The sequence below is a fragment of the Mastacembelus armatus genome, chromosome 4 (genome assembly GCF_900324485.2).
Source record: "Mastacembelus armatus chromosome 4, fMasArm1.2, whole genome shotgun sequence".
Classification (NCBI taxonomy): domain Eukaryota; kingdom Metazoa; phylum Chordata; class Actinopteri; order Synbranchiformes; family Mastacembelidae; genus Mastacembelus; species Mastacembelus armatus.
The window spans coordinates 10,351,178-10,370,671 of NC_046636.1; the positions used below are offsets into that span (position 1 = coordinate 10,351,178).

Genomic DNA, 19,494 nt, shown 5'->3' on the forward strand with positions numbered 1-19,494 from the left:
TAAATTATTATAACTAATGTCTTCTTCTTTTCCTTTCAGCTGCTCTCTTCAGGGGTCACCACAGCGAATCAGCCACCTCCATTTAACCCTATCCTCTGTATCCTCCTCACCCACACCAACTATCCTCATGTCCTCCTTCACTACATCCAAGAGCCTCCTCTTTGGTCTTCCTCTAGGCCTCCTTCCTGGCAGCTCTAACCTCAGCATCCTTTTACCAATGTATTCTCTGTCCCTCCTCTGAACATGTCCAAACCATCTCAATCTGGCTTCCCTGGCTTTTTCTCCAAAACATCTAACATGAGCTGTACCTCTGATGTCCTCATTCCTGATCCTATCCATCCTGGTCACTCCCAGAGAGAACCTCAACATCTTCAGCTCTGCTACCTCCAGCTCTGCCTCCTGTCTTTTTCTCAGTGCCACTGTCTCTAAACCAGACAACATTGCTGGTCTCACCACTGTCTTGTCCACCTTTCCTTTCATTCTTGCTGACACTTTTTTGTCACACATCACACCTGACACTTTCCTCCACCCGTTCCAACCTGCTTGCACACATCTCTTCACTTCTTTTCCACACTCTCCGTTGCTCTGGACTGTTGACCCCAGGTACTTAAAATCCTCCACCTTCTTCACCTCTACTCCCTCTAACCTCACTGTTCTACTTAAGTCCCTCTCATTTACACACATGTACTCTGTTTTACTGCGACTAAGCTTCATTCCTCTCCTTTCCAGATCAAACCTCCACCTCTCTAGATTTTCCTCCACCTGCTCCCCGAATGTGTTGTACTGAAAGAAGTGATTTGATTCTTCACTTAAGTGATGGTACTAATACAACAATGTAAAATTACTCAAAACTAATATTCCTGCATATTGTCTTGCTTCCAGTAAATGTACTTAAAGTATCAAGTGAAAGTACTTTTTACATCACTCCGACTAGGAAAATGTACGTAATTATTATTAAATGGCTCAGTTAAAATTAGATGTCAGTGAGCCAGCATGTACAACACCAGGGCACACAGCTTTTGACTCTACTTTTATATCAGACCCACATGATGGCGCCACAGTCCTGAAGTGTACGTAACATACAACATAACTGAATCTGTTCTGTCACTTGGTGACAGTGGCGAGGCAGAGTGCAGAGAGCAGAGTGTAGTAAATATCATACTCAGTCCCTGCCAGGCGTGGTTGTGGATGACTGAATGATGAGTAATGGTCATTGCATAATGCACAGAGACACAATATGGGCTGCTCCTGCAAAACACAAACCTTCACTGGGATTACATAAGACTTCCTTCCATGTGCTGTTTGATACTTTAGATTCCGGATAGTTATTACGAATGGACGTTTTACAGAGAAGGGGGAAATCCGATCTTATTTCCTTACTCTTTGGAAATATGTAAAACAGAGTGACCTGTAGGAATGTACTGGTAAATTTAAGTTAAGTTTACATGCAATATTTCAGACCAATTTGCTGCGACCCAAAAAATTACTTTAACAGCATAAAGTCCAATATGTTAAATATGAACATCAATTTTTTAATCCCAATCTGTGGTACCAATAATAAAGCAAGTATTCAGATTAAATGTGTTAGTCAAATAAAAATGTATTTTATGACCATTATTACCTTTTTATATAATTGTAGATCTTGTATGTAAACTGTATAAGATTTCCATCTGCAGTGTAGTGCAGTAGAATGGAAATACTGTAGTACAAGTATGTTGCTTGAATACATGTAGTAAGTTTTCACCACTGCTTAATATAGAATTTAAGGCGCCATGACTTCGGACAGGTATTAAAATATGTGTCAGAAGTCACTGCATGTCAGGACAGGTCAATAATCATGTTACAGGAGAGGGAGGGCAAATACTGGTTTTAGCATCCATCCTTCATTCATAGTTTTGCTCACAATGATGTGGAAACCACTCCCCATTATTGCGACAGCTCTGTGACTCAGAACCTGCTGCTGCATGAGCACACACGATGAGTGGAAAGCAGGTGAATACGAATATCTGTCACAGTGACACAAAGCCTGGTTAATCCAGTTCTTTAGTTTGCAACAATGTGCCAGTGGGAATTTGTTCTGTCATGTTGTATCTTGATGGAAGAATCAGATAAGTTACGGTGCTTTGTTATTTTTTTTTTTTTTTTTGGTCCATTCAGCACAAAAGCCACGTTATTTTGCATTTAGAGGGTTGAGCAGAGATGTTGCAATTAAGAACTGTGGTGTAGACTACGCTCAGAAGCCTTCATCTAGCAAAAAAGATGAAGTCAGGCAAAAATCTATCAATAAGCCACAGTTTTCTGCAGTCTCTCTTGTTCGTATTACACGACACTGTGTCCCAGCCTTCCTGGGCAGGGATTTTAATGTTCAAATGAGAGAGCAAAGTTTCAAGATACTTGACATTAAAAAAGGGAAAATCTAAGGCCATCCAAAAGTCCGCATTTTTACTGAGCCAAAGGACAGAACCACCTTTCTGTGGACCTAAAGTAGAGTTAATCATATTACGTTTAACTTCATAAAACACTATTAAAATTAAAATTTAATTTAAACTGAAGTATTCAGTGAAGGCTCTCAGAGATTCTTCTTCTTTTTTAGTTGTTTTGGTTAAAGATAGAAATGTTATAACTATTCACTACTAGCTTGCTGGTGATGTAGGTTCTAAAAATATTTAAATGGAAAGGATACCATGTTTTAAAGGGCAAATAAGTCAGGCAGGACTGTAAAACAGGATTGCAGCTCAGTTACTTTAAACCCCTTTTTGGCAGGTTCCATGTTTTGGAACAAATATTGTCACTCATCTAAAAACGTACCTGTGCCAACATGCTGCAGGCAGTGAAGAAAATGTATTCTCTGCTCATCAAAAGTTTATTTGTTCTGAAAAGTTATGTTGGCATCACTGGTTGGTAACTGCTATCTTGAAGCTTAGCAGAATATTTGGGATCAAACTGAACACCAGAGCCAAAATTTCTTCATTGCTGACACAGGGCAGTTGATGACATGGATGAGTTTTTTTAATGCTGAACAGCATGCATGACATTCATAGATTTAGGACGTGACAAGCATGTTTACCAAACATAGCACTGAGTCAGTCAGTACGTGGAAAGAGAGGTACTCTTCAGCAGAAGGGTCTCTCAGAAATAAGCTTAAAGCTATACAAACAGTTTCATAAAACAAACTTAAAGTAGAAGTGATATGATATGAACAGCCCACTCATGACTTTAAACTACATGCACACTGCATAAAAGGAAAAAAAATAAACAAAGAAGCCAGAGAGGTAATGAAGTACAACAAATCATTTCTTACTCAGTTCAGAAAGGAAACCCTAAGAGTAAAAAGAATATTTTAAACTCAGATCTTTCAGTTGTGAAATACATACATTTCAAAATCAGCTCTCAGTGGTTGTCAGTCTAGGGGCAATGGAGGACTTTAAGTTACATACCAGAGATGCTTTCAAACCTTTCTAAACAAGTATGAAAAGGAACTTAAGAGGTTGTCCTTCCACCTTCAGAAAAAAGCAGATGGTTTTGTTTTACGTTATCATCAGGCAAACACAGCTGGCAACACCTGCTTGGAAACTTAAATCTCTCCAAAGAATCAGATTCTGTAGAGCGTTATCACAGCCTCCTGTTTCTGAGGAACTGCCGGATCCAGTTTTGAGTTCCTCTTAAAAAGACTGTGGCTGGGATAACATGAGGTCAGAGTTGGTTAAGGAACTAATAATAATAAAGATATTATATTCACAAGTAGAGATAGAAACATTCACATTGTGCTATCTGGTCAGAATTCTGTCACCATTTTAAACACTTTTTGGGCTTGTCTTAAAGATGTCAGGTGAAACATTATTTTCAGTGTAAATATCCAGGTCCCGGAGGCAGACACTCTCTACTTTTAAGGCTAGACTTAAAACCTTCCTCTTTGACAAAGCATATAGTTAGGGCTGGCTTCAGGTAACCCTGAACCATCCCTTAGTTATGCTGCTATAGGCCTAGACTGCCCGAGGACCATCGGTGCACTGAGCTCCCCTACCCTAACCCTCCCCTCCCTTTCCTTCCCCTCTCTTCATCTCCTCCGCCCTGACATGCATATTCCACCATTGAATGTCACTAACCTTGTTCTCTTTTTCTCCCCTAGTTTGTGCTCTCTCCCTCTCTCTCTGTTCTCTCTGTACCTTCTGCAGGTGTCCCTGGTCCTGGAGCTGTATATCGCTGATGTGCAGTTACTGGCCCCACCAACCTGCAGTGTCTATATGTTGTTTATTGTTGCTGTTCTTTTCTCTCCTCTATCCACTTACCCCAACCGGTCGAGGCAGATGGCCGCCCAAACTGAGCCCGGTTCTGCTGGAGGTTTTTTTTTCCGTTACAGGGAGTTTTTCCTCTCCACTGTCGCCAAGTGCTTGTTCATAAGGGATTTGTTGGGTTTTTTGTTTTTGTAAAGTACCTTGAGATGGTTTGTATTGTGATTTGGCACTATACAAATAAAATTGAATTGAATTGAATTAAAGACCTCAAGACAACCTTTTTATTTTTGTATCAAGTAATATCTTAATTTTCTCCAAGAAGCAATGTATCAGAAGATCCTTAAGCTTTATTTTGAACTGAAAAACAAAATATGGGAGCCTTTGCTTTCTCCTCTCATAAGAAAATGCAATTCAGACTTATGAGAGTTTTGTAGATATTTTAAACATCACAGTGGGAAAATCACCAGTGTAAATTATAAAATGAACGAGAGGTGAATTCCACTTAGCTTCAGTTTCAAGGTCCTATATGTTGTATCATACTGGCTCACTGTCAAAGTTTACTTGTAAACTTCAAAGAACAGGGAAACTATTAAAGTTTTTAGTAACATCTGTGCTTTCCCTACAATGAGAAACCAAACTATTCAAAAGGTATATTGTATTGGAGTATTTAACGTGATTAGCAGCAGTTTCATTTTCAGAGGTTATGTAAAAATATACTAGTTCTGCCACAAAAATAAAACAACCTTTATGATTTCAGAGAAATTAAATGTGATAAAAAATTAACATGTTCTATAGTGTTAGTAATACAAACAAGTGGTTCACCATTTGTAAAAAGAAAATGGAGAGAATAAAAACACACAAAGATGCTCTCTTAATAAAACAGTAATTTATTTTTGACTGAAAACTAAAATATGAACAGCACATTACAAGGGCATTGTTAAGATATTTTCTCCAAGGCTCAGTGATCATTTCATACAGTACACTTGGCATGTACACGGCATCTCCTTCAAATGAAAAAAAGAAAAAGAAAAAAAAAATGGGTGGGGGGCAGGAGGGACTGCAGAGAAAAGAAAAAAGCGCATTAGCAAACAGAAAAATCCATACTGTAGAAAGATGACTGATTGTACAGTTACCAAGCATGTTGGCTTGGTTCTAAGCCACAGAGAAAGAACCCGGATCGCCTGACAACAGCAGACGCAGCACAAGAGGCACAAAGACACACACGGGGCATCCCAAAAACTGACTGGGTTCCAGCATTTAGATGTGAAATGTTTAATAGATTTCATTGTTGCTTTTGCAAATATTGTCCAATTTTTTTTCTTTGTGTTGCACTACAACTGAAAACAAAATGCTGCATTAAATACATGACAATTTGCAATGTAACAAAATCTTTTTTCTCTGCATATTATATTCAACACACAAAGCAAAAAAAAAAAAAAGGCTGTTTCTGATTTGTGCACAAGGCCCTTCCCTCTTTGCATTACAGCACATTCTGTTCTTTATTGTATTCTTACCCTCGACTACTTACTCCACCTTCTCTGCCTACTCTTTCATAAATCCTCATAAATCATTCAGACTGAAAACCTGACAGAAAACTAAGAGTTCTGGATAAAAACATGAGGTAAGAAAGTGGTTTGATTATAGATCATGCAGAACATGCAAAACAGCAACAAAAATACAGGGAAGGAGAGTGTAGAAAAGAAGTGTGCATTTAAAAATGGAAAACAAACAAAAAGACTTACACAGCTTTGCATCTTTGGTTATAAAGTAGGTCAAACAATTTTCACAGCTTTTCATACCCCGACCAATACCCCAAATTGATTTCCATGTTTTTGTTTTGACAAAGAAAGCCTAGAAAGTTTTCTTTTTCGAAACATCCCATCACAGATTTCATTTCATATCTTAACAACAAAACCTCCTTGCTCTTTATACTTTACAAAATATACATTCAACCAGGATTTCATTTCATCAATGCTCGGCTTTAGTGTTAGCACTATTTCATGTGGAGAAAAAATTTCTATGATGGAACTTACTGCCTACTTATTGAGATCTACTTGAAAGAGACAACCAAATTAATACCTGACAGATTCTAATATACCAGGAAAAAAAAAAAAAAAAACAACAAAAAAAGTTTTTGTTTTTAATAAGTATCTCCATTACATTGTTAATTTACATTATGAAAATAGCAGCCCTGAAATAAATAAATGCAAATACTAAAACTGAACTAATGAAAAAGTATGATGATTCATGTCAAACTATGGTGACTGAGAAAACAACACAAGCTTTTGTTGCAGCATATAACAAGCTGAGGCGCCTAGTGGTGCCATCCTCTGCTCAGGTAGGACGAATCCTCTCCCCCACTTCTCCCTTGGCTCTCTGGCCTCTTCCCGCCCTGGAGTGATGTGGGTGGGGTACCACGAGGACAGTCCCTGTTGTATGTTTCACAGGATCCTCTTCATCACACTGGCCCCTCACACGGTTGCACTGCCCTCTTCCACCACTTTGTTGCCCCAACAAATCGAACTCTGTGCAGTTTGACCTCATCTCCTGCACAAGAACAGCATGCAGTTTTAAGGTGTGCGTCAACTCCCCTGCCCCTGCTTTTTTTCAGCTTTCTTGCAGCCAAACCCAGGGCCAAAATAAGACTCCTAGAGGGGTGGTAAATGTCTTAAAAATGTGAAGACCCGGTGAAGGCTGCTGCACACACTGAAGCATGGCTCTTGGTGGCAAACAAAGATGTTACTGTGGCTGATTTTTCCTCAAATGGAGCATACTGAACGCTCTTTATGGAGCTATGGGGACGGTAGTAGTTGTTGTCTTCTCTAACAGGATCTACCACTCCTGTCTGTGGGAGGTGTGAGTTTGAGCGTGTGTACTAAGGGAAGGGGGATCACGCCGAGCTGATGTTGGGCTGATGAGGAATGCTCTGACTCCCCTCGGGTTGACCCAAGGTGGGGGTGTTGTTTGTGACGACCGGATGTTGCTGGTGCAGCGGTGGTGACGTACTGCTGCCCTGGCTGAGCTGACTGGACAGCTGGCTGAGCTGATTGGACAGCTGGCTGAGCTGCTCAGTGTTGGCCAGTGACTTCAGCACGGCATTCTCACGCTCCAACATCGAGTTCCTCTCATAGAGTTCCTTGATCTGTTCCTTCAACACCTCCACCTCCTCACGAACAGCATACATCAGGTGGCTCTTCACCAAGTCCTGAGAATACACAAGACAGATACTAAAATTAGCACATTTCAGACCATGAACAATTTTTTAAATACAGTTCTGTCACCTCAGAGCAGAACAGTAGGGATGTCTGATCTTTTAATGGTTTTAGCTCTAAAGCCAAAGCACTAGAGCTGCAAGGAGAACTAAAATGAGGAACTGCATTTTCAAGAAATGACCTGTCAAACCGTGTCAGCAACACTAAGATTTATTGGTCTATGTGATTTTTTGTTTTTTTTTTTTTTTCATAAAAGGTGAACTGAAGTTTAGTTATTCAGAACAACACAATCAGAAGACTTTAACAAATGGGTACAGATAAAATTGAACCATGGCCTATTACTTTCAGTGAGTTTCTCCTTGCTGAGGTGGTTGTGTCATTTATGTCAACAGTGGAAAAGTCATAAAACACATCACTGTACATGTTTGCAGAGAACGTGTGTCATTGCCATATTTGTTGCAACTTTTACGTCTGTGGAAAACTCACCATTGCCTGCTCAATTTTGTTATCGATGGCAACAACACTGGCACCAGATGCACTGTGGAGAGAAAAAATGAGAATTAGTACAAGATACTTGTCTCATGTATATGATGTGCTTCAGACTGAGATCAGCTCTTTCACATTCAGAAACTGCCAAATCTGATCCTTAAAGCGCCAAAAAGGAGCTCAGAGATCTCACTTGTACTGTATTTGTACAAAAATGCCCCTACGGTATTTTGTGATGAGCAGGATATGACTGAGGGGGAATCCTTTCACAAACACACATAGACCAAAATAGAAGTGTCACACGTGAACACTTTCAAAACCCACGGGCAGTTGAATTAGAATTGAATTAGAGTTAGAATTAAAGTCAAAAGGTACACAAATGTCAGATTTAATTTCATTACTACACTAGAGTGTCAAAGGTGAAAGAGGTCAAAATAGTGGGCAGTCAGCCCCCAGCTTCTATTGTAATCAACTGTTCTCTCTCTCCTGTGTCTACAAATATGTTTGCCTTGGGTCATAAAATCCTCAAAGATACAGAAAACAGGGTTTAATGTCAATATACTGAGATAACTTTACTTTTCAGACAGCAGACAATCAATGGCGATAAACCCAATGACCCCCAACACTGACATAGTTGTCAAATGGTCCCACCTGTGGGGATCTCCCAAATATCCACACCAGCTTAAGTGATGTTGAACTTTACCTAGTGCAAATTTCCCTAAAGACAGTGAGCAGCGAGGCCTGTCATCAGTACAAACCATTTGTCCAAGGCTGACAACTACTACTACTACTACTACCAGTACTATTAATAATAGTAATGATGATGATAACATTAATAATAAAGTAAAGACACACTGAAATAATCCTGTGAAGTTACTTTTAACATTTTAAGACCCAGGGTGTGAAAATAAGCGATACGTATCGAACACAGTTCTCTAAAATATTTCGGTGATAGTTTCGATGCAAACACAAATATTTGCATCTTTTTTTTTTTTTTAAATCATCTTCGCATGACTCCATTGTGATGATGACGTGCCCCGGGCGCGGCTGATGATGTCTTTCCCCTCTCAGTTTCATGTATCAGCTAAATGTCAGTGTTCTCCATTCTCTGTAAAATCGCGTTTGGGTAGTGTTTTTTGCAGAAACGAGGAGCACCCACACTGCTGCCCTACGGGGCCCACTTTGTTCTAACGTTTTCTAAAATCGATGCATTTGCGCCCCCCCGCCTTAAAGGAAAGAAAGAAAGCATATCGCACTTCAACCATAAAAGACGATCAACTTACTCAGCAACGCCATAGATCCTCATACACAAACAAAAAAGACTATGCCAAGTTTCAGAAGCTTATTTCACTGAGAAAGGAGGGGGGAAAAGCGTGTTAATCGTCTCGAAAGATGATGTTATTCTCCAGAAACGCTCGCTTGCACAATCACCGCCCTGCTCCGATGTAAAGGGGAAAAAAAATAAATAAATCAATAAAGTACCAACGCGTTTACGCCACTAGAAGGCGCTCTGACGCGGCTCTGAAGCACAACAGTGAACATAATGTGTAGAGTAGATAGTCTAATAAAATTTGGATGGAGTTAAAAAAAATGAACAGTTTTAACCTGAAGGACTCAAGATAAAAAAAAAAAGTGTTTTCCTGTTTCTTACATACACACCAGTTACAGTAATGACCATTACCGCAAAGTAAGCTGCACATGCAGCCTCGCACAGGGATTTCTGTAACCATTGAAGTGGTAAATGAAAAGAGAAAGATAAAACGTGATAATTACGGGTTATCGCATAATCACATGGAGCTCCAGGGTATCCAACATGTACATCCTGCGTGCTGGAGTGCACGTACACCGCGCCGTGCACGGCTCGGGGAACTCTCACTATAAACACACACACCAAACAGATGCCATCCGGGAGAGAAAACACGCTGGTGTGACACGACCCCGATAGATGAGAATGGCCTGCATGCCAAATGGCTGATGGTAAAGCACTCTCAACCATGTGTGGCACAAATGACCACTGAGCAGGTTGAATTTCATGTACGTCCAACATGGGACGAAACACGCAGCTCCACATAGGTCCGAGTAAATCAAGTCTACACTATAGATCCCACAGAGACAAGTAAAGATAAAAACCAAATACGTAGTCAAGAAGAAGCCACAACAACCACAATCGCGAGGAAGCACATGTGCCATATTAAAGTAAACTAAACCGAGAGTAAAACACATGGCAGGGACCATAAAGACAAACGAATTACCTGATACATCTCGTTCTGTAAGACATCAAACGCCCAGAATATGTCGGTGAGGTTCCCGGTGAGCAAGGCAGACTGTAGCTCATTTTACAGCGCATGTTAGCGTTTCTCCAATGTTTTCCCGATACAACTTCACTGTAGCTTCCAACACAGATGCTTGGTTTGGCTGAGAGCTGTGTGTGTCTTAAAACCCCGCTCGTCCCGTGGTGACAAAACAGGGGGTGGAGTTGAGCAGCTCCTCCCCCCTCTCTACACTTCATTTAGTCCCGGGAACACTGACACTTCCATTAGTCACATAACGCATGAAATGTTGGTGAATTGTTTTTACCTGGCATTATGTTTGTGCAACTAAATTTAGCCTTTTAGTTGAGTTTTAATCCACTGACTCCTATAGGAAAAAAGAATTAAGGTAAAGCAACTTCAGTTATAATGTTAAATGTGTAGAAAGAGCTATTAGAAACTGATCAAGCTGCTATATTTTTCAATCAACTGTATATTAGTGATAGAAACACAAAAGGCAAATGAAAGTACTGTGTTTGTTATATTTTTTATTAAGACTAATATTGGCACAGTGTTTCATTGTGCCAATATTAGTCTGAGTCCAATGCGCGAATTCATACAGGTAAATCAGATTTAACATTTCTACAGCCTTCCCTCTTTGCTCCAGCTTTCCTGGGGCAATGCAAAGAACAAAATATGTGAGGCAAAGCAAGACGTGACACATGCCAGATAATTTTTCTACTCTTTAAAATTGTTGGATTACAAAGTGGTGTCACTACAATTTGGAGATGATCTACAGAATGACATATCCAGGTTGATGGAATGACAGCAGGGAAAATGTGTCAGCTGAAGACTGATAAACAATAATAAATCTATATATAAAACATGTTACAAAACAATTATTGACTGAAGTGCTGTACAAGTGTAAAAACAAACCCAAAAGGCATTAATAAAATGTCTTCAAATGAGATTTAAAAGCAGGAAAAGTAGGAGCCTGTATGACAGACATAGGCAAGTGATTCCACAGTTTGAGGAGCTACTACAGAAAAGGCTAGAAATCCTCTGACTAGATTTAGGAACAACCAGAACAGAATAAAGTGGTCCACTGACCTGTGACAAGTGACCTGATTGTAAGAGTTAAAAGAGGTAAGAAAGTGAAAATCACTCTAAAGCTTTATAGACCATGAGTAGATTTTTGAAATTAATTCTAAATTTAACTATGGAGTTGTTCCAGTCGAGCACTGAAATTATTTGTTCGTCAGATTTAAAATCTTTTGTTGAGTATGACACAACATGGCAAGGTTAAGACATCCCTCCCTTTAAACAGAGCGTTTACACATCTGGCACGACGAGAGAGAAGAATGTCCGCAAGCTTAGACTGGAATGTGTTTTTATTAATAACAAAAAACAAGCTGGATTAATTTTTATCTTGTTGTCAAGTGACTGGGATATCCAGCCTGAAGGAGTTATAAGAAATGTTGAGGAAACCAACAAAAGCCTAAACTAATTTGTTGCCATCCGGTACCAAAAAAAAAAACAAAGCATACTGTACATTCTATTCAAGGAGGAAGACATGTGGCGGTTTACATAAGAACCGCTTGCTGTGTTAACCTCAACATGTGCCCTCCCTGCAGACTGTAGCGGCGCACACATGCACTCGCCCTCCCCAGCAAAGTCTGTAGGACCACAAGGCGTCACATTCCAGCTCTGGACACCTCTGGCTTCAAGACCAGTGCTTTCAAACTCAGACATCTGTATTAGAGCCACCATCATGCTGAGACAACACACAGTCAAGTTCATCAGCGTAGAGACTTTATCAAAACAGTCCTGAACGACACAGTTTTTTTTTTTTTTTTTTGGGGGGGGGGTTATTTTCACCATCATGTCACCAGTGTGACACAAACGCATAAAGACTCTCACACACAAATTACTCAGAAGAAAGGATGTGCACTGTTGAATATGACCTTTTATCCAGCTATGTATCATATGAGACACATGTAGGAGTGAAGTGTGGACTTTGCTGCCAAGTCTCTAAGTCAGATTATGTTTCATAGTGTCAGAACTCCATTAGGGCACAGATGCACCGGCACACGTCCCTGTCCCAAAGCACACAAGCACTCACTGCAGGGGGGAGCAGCTGAATAAATTAAACCTCAGCCTTTCAGTGATAAGCCCCCTCTATACATGTATTTCAAAACAATAGCTGGAGGGTGGGGGTTTTAACAACAGAGGAGTGCACTCCCTAGTCGTTCACTGCTGTCCTCTTTCAGATGCACAGCCTGCCTCATCCCAGCGCTCGTCATCTTTAAAGATGCAGTTCAGCTGTACACCAGAGGAGGTCAGCAGAGGCTCTGAGTAGTTTAAAAAATTCACTCAAAACCACAGAACAGACTACTTGAGGCAAGAGCAGTTAAAGTCATGTCTTCCGTCAGTGATGACAATGAATTCACTGTTTTGTCAGAAATCAACTAGGAGCTTCAATTTTCTAAAGACATATTTTAATGTTTTTGTGCTGGCTGAAAGAGGAGACTTACTGTAACAAAAAATCCTCAGGTTTTATATTGGGAGCAAAATCTCTCCGGAGTCATAGGAATGCTGCCATCATAGCTCTTATTCCATTGTCCATTAACATTTGTAGTCGTCATCTAGCAAGGAAAAAAACTTCCATACCATCCTTCCTTCCCATCCCAAACTCTTCACATAATGGCACCCAAATGCTCTACATGATCTGATCTTGGAAATGTTTTCAGATACTGAAACTCCAAGTGCCCTCTATAATTAACTTACTAAAAAAGGTCAAAGCAACTGGCTTTCTCCTCCACACTGCTCAACTAATGATCACCTGCTTCAGAAACAAAGAGACCAGTATGTTTGCAAGAGGGCCTTCCCCACAGGGGGCCTGTGAGCCCCACGTATTTACCTTTCTAGTTATATAAATCACATCTCGGCAGCAATCAGTTGCACTTTTCCATAGAAACCCTTGATTACGAAACATGGATGTATGTGATCGAAACGTTGATGCAGATCAATGACATTATGACTACTAATCAGACTTATTTTGACATACTTTCTTTAACATTTCCAGTACTGCCAACATCAGTTATTTTCACTACCAATCTTCTGATTTCCTTCCAGGTTAAAATATGTTCATTAGTTTACCTAAAAGTTGTTTCAGAATAGTGAGTAATGTCCATTACTATTTTGCAGAGCTCGATGCAATTTGCAAGTTGCTTAATTTTTTGACCAACAGTTTAGAACCTAAAAGTAATCCAGCTTGCAAACACACTGCATGTATGCGACAAAGAAAGATGTAAAAACCTAACATGGGAGAAACCAAAAATACCATTGTGTAATACAATCAAAAGACCCAAAACTGCTTCTAAAGGGATCATGCAGTAAGACGGTTTTCTCAGTTTTGCCCACTGAAAGAGAAAAGTCTAATTACCTCAAACAAACCTTTATTTTTCCTTATCCTTTATAGTATTTAAGGGGAACATTTTTGCTGTATAACCTTATTAAGTTGTAACTTTGTGCCTGTACAGATGGTGCGTGTAAATGATCATTTGCATTGCAACATGTGAAACTAATAATCAACTACATCAACATGTTATTTGTGATGAAATAAATAACCTGGCACCCTACAATGGAGAACAAGTTATGCAAGAAATACGTGGTAATTGTTAATGAAAACAATTCCTGCATATGGACCTAAATTTGCATATTGAGAGAATGAATCTTGATTAACTGCTTATGTACTTATTGCACAGTAAAGCTTAAATAAAAAAACGACAATTGCACAATGCTGGAGGAATGTTAATATGTGCCCGTGAACACGGTGAATTTATTGTAGGGACGTGCTGTCTACATAAACGGTGGTCTATGCTGACACAATAGAGACTAGACAAAATAAGACAGACCTCAGGGGACCCCTTGTCTGGATTGGAAGGTTTATTTTTTCAGCACTAAATCAGACCAGAGAGTAGGTGTGTCTGCTGCCACCAAGCTTCCTTGTAAACATACCGAAGGAACTGTCCCACTCACATCCCTGCCAAACCTGTTCCAAAACAATGCCTCATTCTGCATATGTTCCTATGTGACTTGTTCAAAGACCACCAGCCTGTCGTCCCATAAACTGGACATCAGGGAGCATGAGAAAGAATCAGTGCCTTCCAGGGTTTAATACACTCAGTGATAAGATCTTTACAGAGGAGATGAGCTTAAATCCATTACTCTAAATTTAAAGACCTCATTATTGTAGCTTGTTTAGACAATAAAATACATGTTGGCAAATGATTCTTAATGGTTGCCAAACCATTAGACACAGGACAAGGATGCTCCAGTCATAATCACTGCCAAAATGGTAACCAACTGAGACCAGATCTTCAGCATCCACCATGTGCCTAAATATCATATTTTTACTATTTAACCTCCTGAGAATTTTGTGCCTGAACCACTTGTTTGGCTCAGTGAACATTAATAAGAATTAACAAACCAAAAACTTCTGGGTTTCCATTTTCCGTCCAGAAGAACTGGTGTGTCATCTTTGTCACATTAACTAATGATCACAGAGAAGGAGGACAATGACATTAGGTTACTGTATTTACAAAAAAACAAAAGGTCACCTCTATGGTGAATGTCTGGACAATCAAAACGTTTCTGTCTTCTGAAAAGGACTGACATCTTTATTGAGTGCAACTCTTTGTGATCACTGATTAATGAAACATTCACACATACAAGTTCAAAGAGTTGGAAGTGATGGCTGCCATGAGACTTTGCCTTGCAGCCCTATGCCCCCCCTCTCACCCTGAACCTGACAGACTCAAAAAGAAGCCAGTTACACTATAGGTGAAAGTGGAGGAGGGCTCAACTTTATGCAAATATCTTTTAACATAGTGCGAGTTACATCAAGGTGAACTAATCAAGATCATCTTGGTTCCAACAGAAACAGAAGTTGTTTACTTCACCACTCCACCATGCAAACAAACCTTTTTTAATTTTAACAAAATGTATTTCACAACATACAAAAAAAAAGAATTGTGTGTGAAAACTCCATATTCCATATATTTATTACCATTTTATTATTTCCTATTTTATATGTAATAAAATTCACCTTTCCAAAAGTTTGTGTACATTCATCTTGGATTGTTTTCAAATAGTTTTTAGTGTTTGCATTTCTTCTTTACAGTTTATCAGTCATCTGTAAAGTACACTGAATTGCATGAATCTGTATAACATGAGCTACATAAATACAATGTCCCGATTTATGTAATAATAGTGTTACTGCCAAGGCTTTAATCAAGTAAACTCTGGCACCGCACCATAAGCAAGCCTCTCATTGCAAAACTGTCTCTCAAGCGAAACCATCAATAATCAGATGTTTCTATCTTAGGATGTAAAGCTTTAGTAATTGATAGTAAGCTTAAAATTTTTTTTAAGAGTATTTGCTTAAGATACTGGAATTTGGGATAATGTAACATTTTCACCTTAACATTTTATGACATTATGATTCAGATGCAAAGACCACAGCAGATGCTGGGCTTGAACCCAGAAACCTCTTCCTATGAGGCAACAGTGCTAGCCACTCCATAACTATATTGCCCAACTTCGCGATCAGAGTTCTGCAAAATGTCAAGTCAAGTCCATCAAGGATCTGTAGTTAGTAATTTGGCTGGGGGGGGGGGGGGGGGGGGGGGGGGGGGGGGCTACTGTACAAGCACTGAGTAATCTGTTCAAAATTATGTACTTACCGTTGTGTGTGCTTCTAAGAAAGACCTTGAAACTGAATTGGGCCTCTCAGGATATGCCCCACAGCCTGCTAGCAATTACAAAGTGTTCTTTGTGTGCATGTTGTTTATGTGTGTGAAGGCAGGGTGACGCCAATTGAATAAATGCCAAGAAAAAGGAGTATTTGGTAAGAATTTGGGATTTAACTGATTTTGAATAAACCAGTGATAGCTTATAAAAGACACAGGATTTCATGGGGGAATGAAAAAAAAAAGCAGATTGCTGAAAAACAAGAAGATATATAGGTTCACTGGAACAGTTCTTGCCTATCAGCACATCAAGAGTGAAACTGCAGCTTTCCCACGTTCAACTTTCCTCCACCTCCTTGCCCCAATAATGACATGTTTGTTTCAGTGTCAAACAGTGGCCACGTACCTGGTCTTGATCAAATTAACTCTCTGTCAGTGTGTGTGGCTGCTGATCAGGTGTGCTCAGTCCAAATATAAATCTGTCTTTTTTTTTTTTTTTATTGTCTGTAACCATAAAGCTAAGCACTGGGGGCTGAGGGCAGTAAAGGAGCTACTGCTGCTTTACTTGTGACCAATCTTAGTCTCACAATGATTCATTTCAGAAGACCAAGAGATTGCTTCCCTGAAATGTTAACAAGTTAAGCTGAAATAAATTTGAAAGAAATTTTTTTTTTAACAAAAGGAGAGGTATGGGAGTAAATATAAAGATCAACAATTTTGAATTCGTGAAGCGCTGTCCAAAATCATTTAAAAATCTGTTGTTGGTTATGAACCAAATTTACAGGAGAAATTTAAGACTCAATGTGAGGTGAAAAAAATTTGTAATTTTGTAAAAATGTGTGTACAAATTACATTCTTTAGCTGATCACCTACAACACAGGTTATACACAGAAAAAAAACTGATGAATACAAACTAAAGCAAAAAACTAAAACTCAAGGTTTCAACACTGATTCTTGAAATAATTCTGAACATCAATTCACAAGCCCATAGTGCTAAAGCATATGTGCTAGTGTAAGGACAAATGTAGTAGTAGAAGACAATGTAGTAGAAACCTGCACAAAATATCAAGGCTGATTATGCAAAAAAGTGCTGAGGTTTTACATTTTTCACAAAGCAATCATTTTCAGGAATGCTCCTTTATGCCCCCAAACTGTTTTTGTGAGCAACCCCCCCTCCCCTCCCCCCTAACTTCCAACAAGCCCAACCTTGCAGGAGAGCTGTCTCGGGACAAAGGGAGGTGGCTCCCTCAGGTTTACCGACAGTTAGTTGAAAGGTTCTGAATAAAGCTGCACTGTTAGTCACAGAGCCTGGAGGCAAACATGAGTTGGATGAGGAACAAACAGAAGTGCAGAATCTCTTGCCCACTGCAATGACACACACACTCATCTGGATTAGCTCACTAAGAATATGGTTAAGTACACAAACATAAACTATGGATTAATGAAACATTTAGATACTCTTCTATTTAACTAATCCTTCTTTTTTACAGCCAACTGCTAACAAATCAGTATGGAAGTTTCATTTAGCTATAGTTTTAACATTACTCTTTGTAAACACAGCCTCAAAGATTCACTCATCTTCTCACGGCCTCCAGCTTGTTGCTTTGATTGGTCATTCCTTTTTAATTTAAGATTATAACCAATACCACTGAATGTGAATTGTATATTGAATTGCTACTTTGCATACTGAATTTCTAATTGCAAAATGCATTCTGAAATTGTATGTGGAAATTCCATATTGAACAAATTGAATGAAGAGTCGAGGAAACCTCCATAAATTAGCGGATCATGTAAGATAAACACATCACATACACTGATCTATGTTAATTCAATCAAATACTGCAGGTGACTAATCCCTTTAACTACAGCAATCAAAATAATGTCTATCTAATTCTCAGAGACACAAATTTAACATTGACTCATCCTTTCCTTTAAAGCAGTGTTTTAATCTTTTTGAGAACATTGCCAAGTAAAAAAAAAAAAGATAGGATAGGATTAGATCAAAGAACAGATTTGTTGAAAATCATCAATAATATTCTTTGCAAAACGCAGCTGAGTGAGTCCACACATTACACAATGTCCCACTGTGATCAAATTTGACATATTAAATAAAAGTCAAAATGATAATTACTCTAATTTTCCTGCAAATGCCTTGGGACTCCCTGAAGGATCACCATGTTCTTGGATCCAAACTGGGAACTGTTGCCCTAGAGTTCTTTGTTCAGACATTCTCATATCGTTTCATGACTTGTCATGCTAACCACATGTTCAACATCAAGGACTTGAAAGCAGAACACGCTGGCACCTTTACTTCAATATTTATTTGATGGTATTTGCCAGCAGTCAATTAAACGCCTGTGACAGAGTCAAGACTCTGAGACTATGATCTTTAGCAATCTTACATAAAGCATTTTTTTTATAGCCATGTGATCGTAAAAAAAAAAAAAAAAAACCCAGACAAATATGACATCAACCACATACAAATTTTTTTCTGTACTGTTTACAATGATTTTAAGATTTGGAAATTATTGCATAGAGTTTTAATGCATTTTAATAGTTATCTGTAGGAGTGCTTTGTCAGGTTATAATCTATGAACATAAAAACTTAAAAAATTCCCATCCGAAGTTTTTAAATCCCAAGGCGATGTCTTTAACTTATTTCATGACTTGATCAACCATCCAAATGAAAGGCTAATCAGTTCAGGATGATATCAATTAGAGGAAAACAAGGTAAATCTCACACTGAAGATGCTGTCACCAGTAAATCTTTCTATCTTAAACAATCAGAATTGATGATGATTTTAAGCTATTGATTAATCAATTCTTTGTTTCTACAGTGATATTTTCTGCTTGTATTGTGAGCGTGGTTTCTCAAAGTGGTGTGGACTGCATGATGAGTAACCCAGCTTTGAACTGACCTGTGAATTTATTTTAGCTGACAGAATTTCACACTAAAAGGCCCAAGGGCAGGGACAGGTTTGTTACTAGAGCAGCTCTAGCTCCACCATTAACTTCTTAGGCCTTAGGATAAGTTCTAAAAAGGTAAGAAATTGTTTTAAAATATAATTCAATTAGGACTCCCCAGCTTCTCATCTAAACATACAAATGACTGACATTATTGACATTAGAGAATACAATGTCATGTAACACAACATATGTCATGTTATTGCAGTGTGATCTGCTATTTGCAGGGCTAAAACCCCCTGGCACTGTGTTGCACTAGCCATAATAGCAAGAGAAACCTGAGCACCGGATCCTCGTGACTGGCAGCATGTAGCCACTCAAAGTGTCACTGAGCCCTGAAGTGCTGCCCGATCAGTGTCACGAAATGCGTCTGGACACCTTATGCAGCAGCATGCTTTTTTCATGCATTACACACTCAAAGCTACGGAAATGTCCAGCTTGAAAACTCTTTTAATTGTGCAATTAGTCTCAAAATGTCATTTGTCTTACAAACAAGAAGAAAGTCCCCCAGTGGTGTAAAATATATATTCATTCGTGACATCTGAGTTTACCTTGCAAGCAATACAAACTGTCTATTAGTTACTACGAAATATTG

The 19,494-nt window shown here is 39.0% G+C and overlaps 1 protein-coding gene across 2 annotated transcripts in view; it reads right to left on the reverse strand.

The window, feature by feature from the left end:
- Positions 1-5,106: 5,106 nt before the first annotated feature.
- Positions 5,107-19,494, reverse strand: part of tsc22d2 (TSC22 domain family 2) — a 32,989-nt gene continuing 18,601 nt past the window's right edge. For both annotated transcript variants that reach the window (XM_026323436.1, XM_026323435.1), the window contains 2 exons: positions 7,934-7,985; positions 5,107-7,440 (listed from right to left, as the gene is read on the reverse strand). In XM_026323436.1, the coding sequence (XP_026179221.1) occupies positions 7,126-7,440; positions 7,934-7,985 (367 nt within the window). In that variant the 3' untranslated portion in view covers positions 5,107-7,125. The remainder of the gene's footprint in view (positions 7,441-7,933; positions 7,986-19,494) is intronic.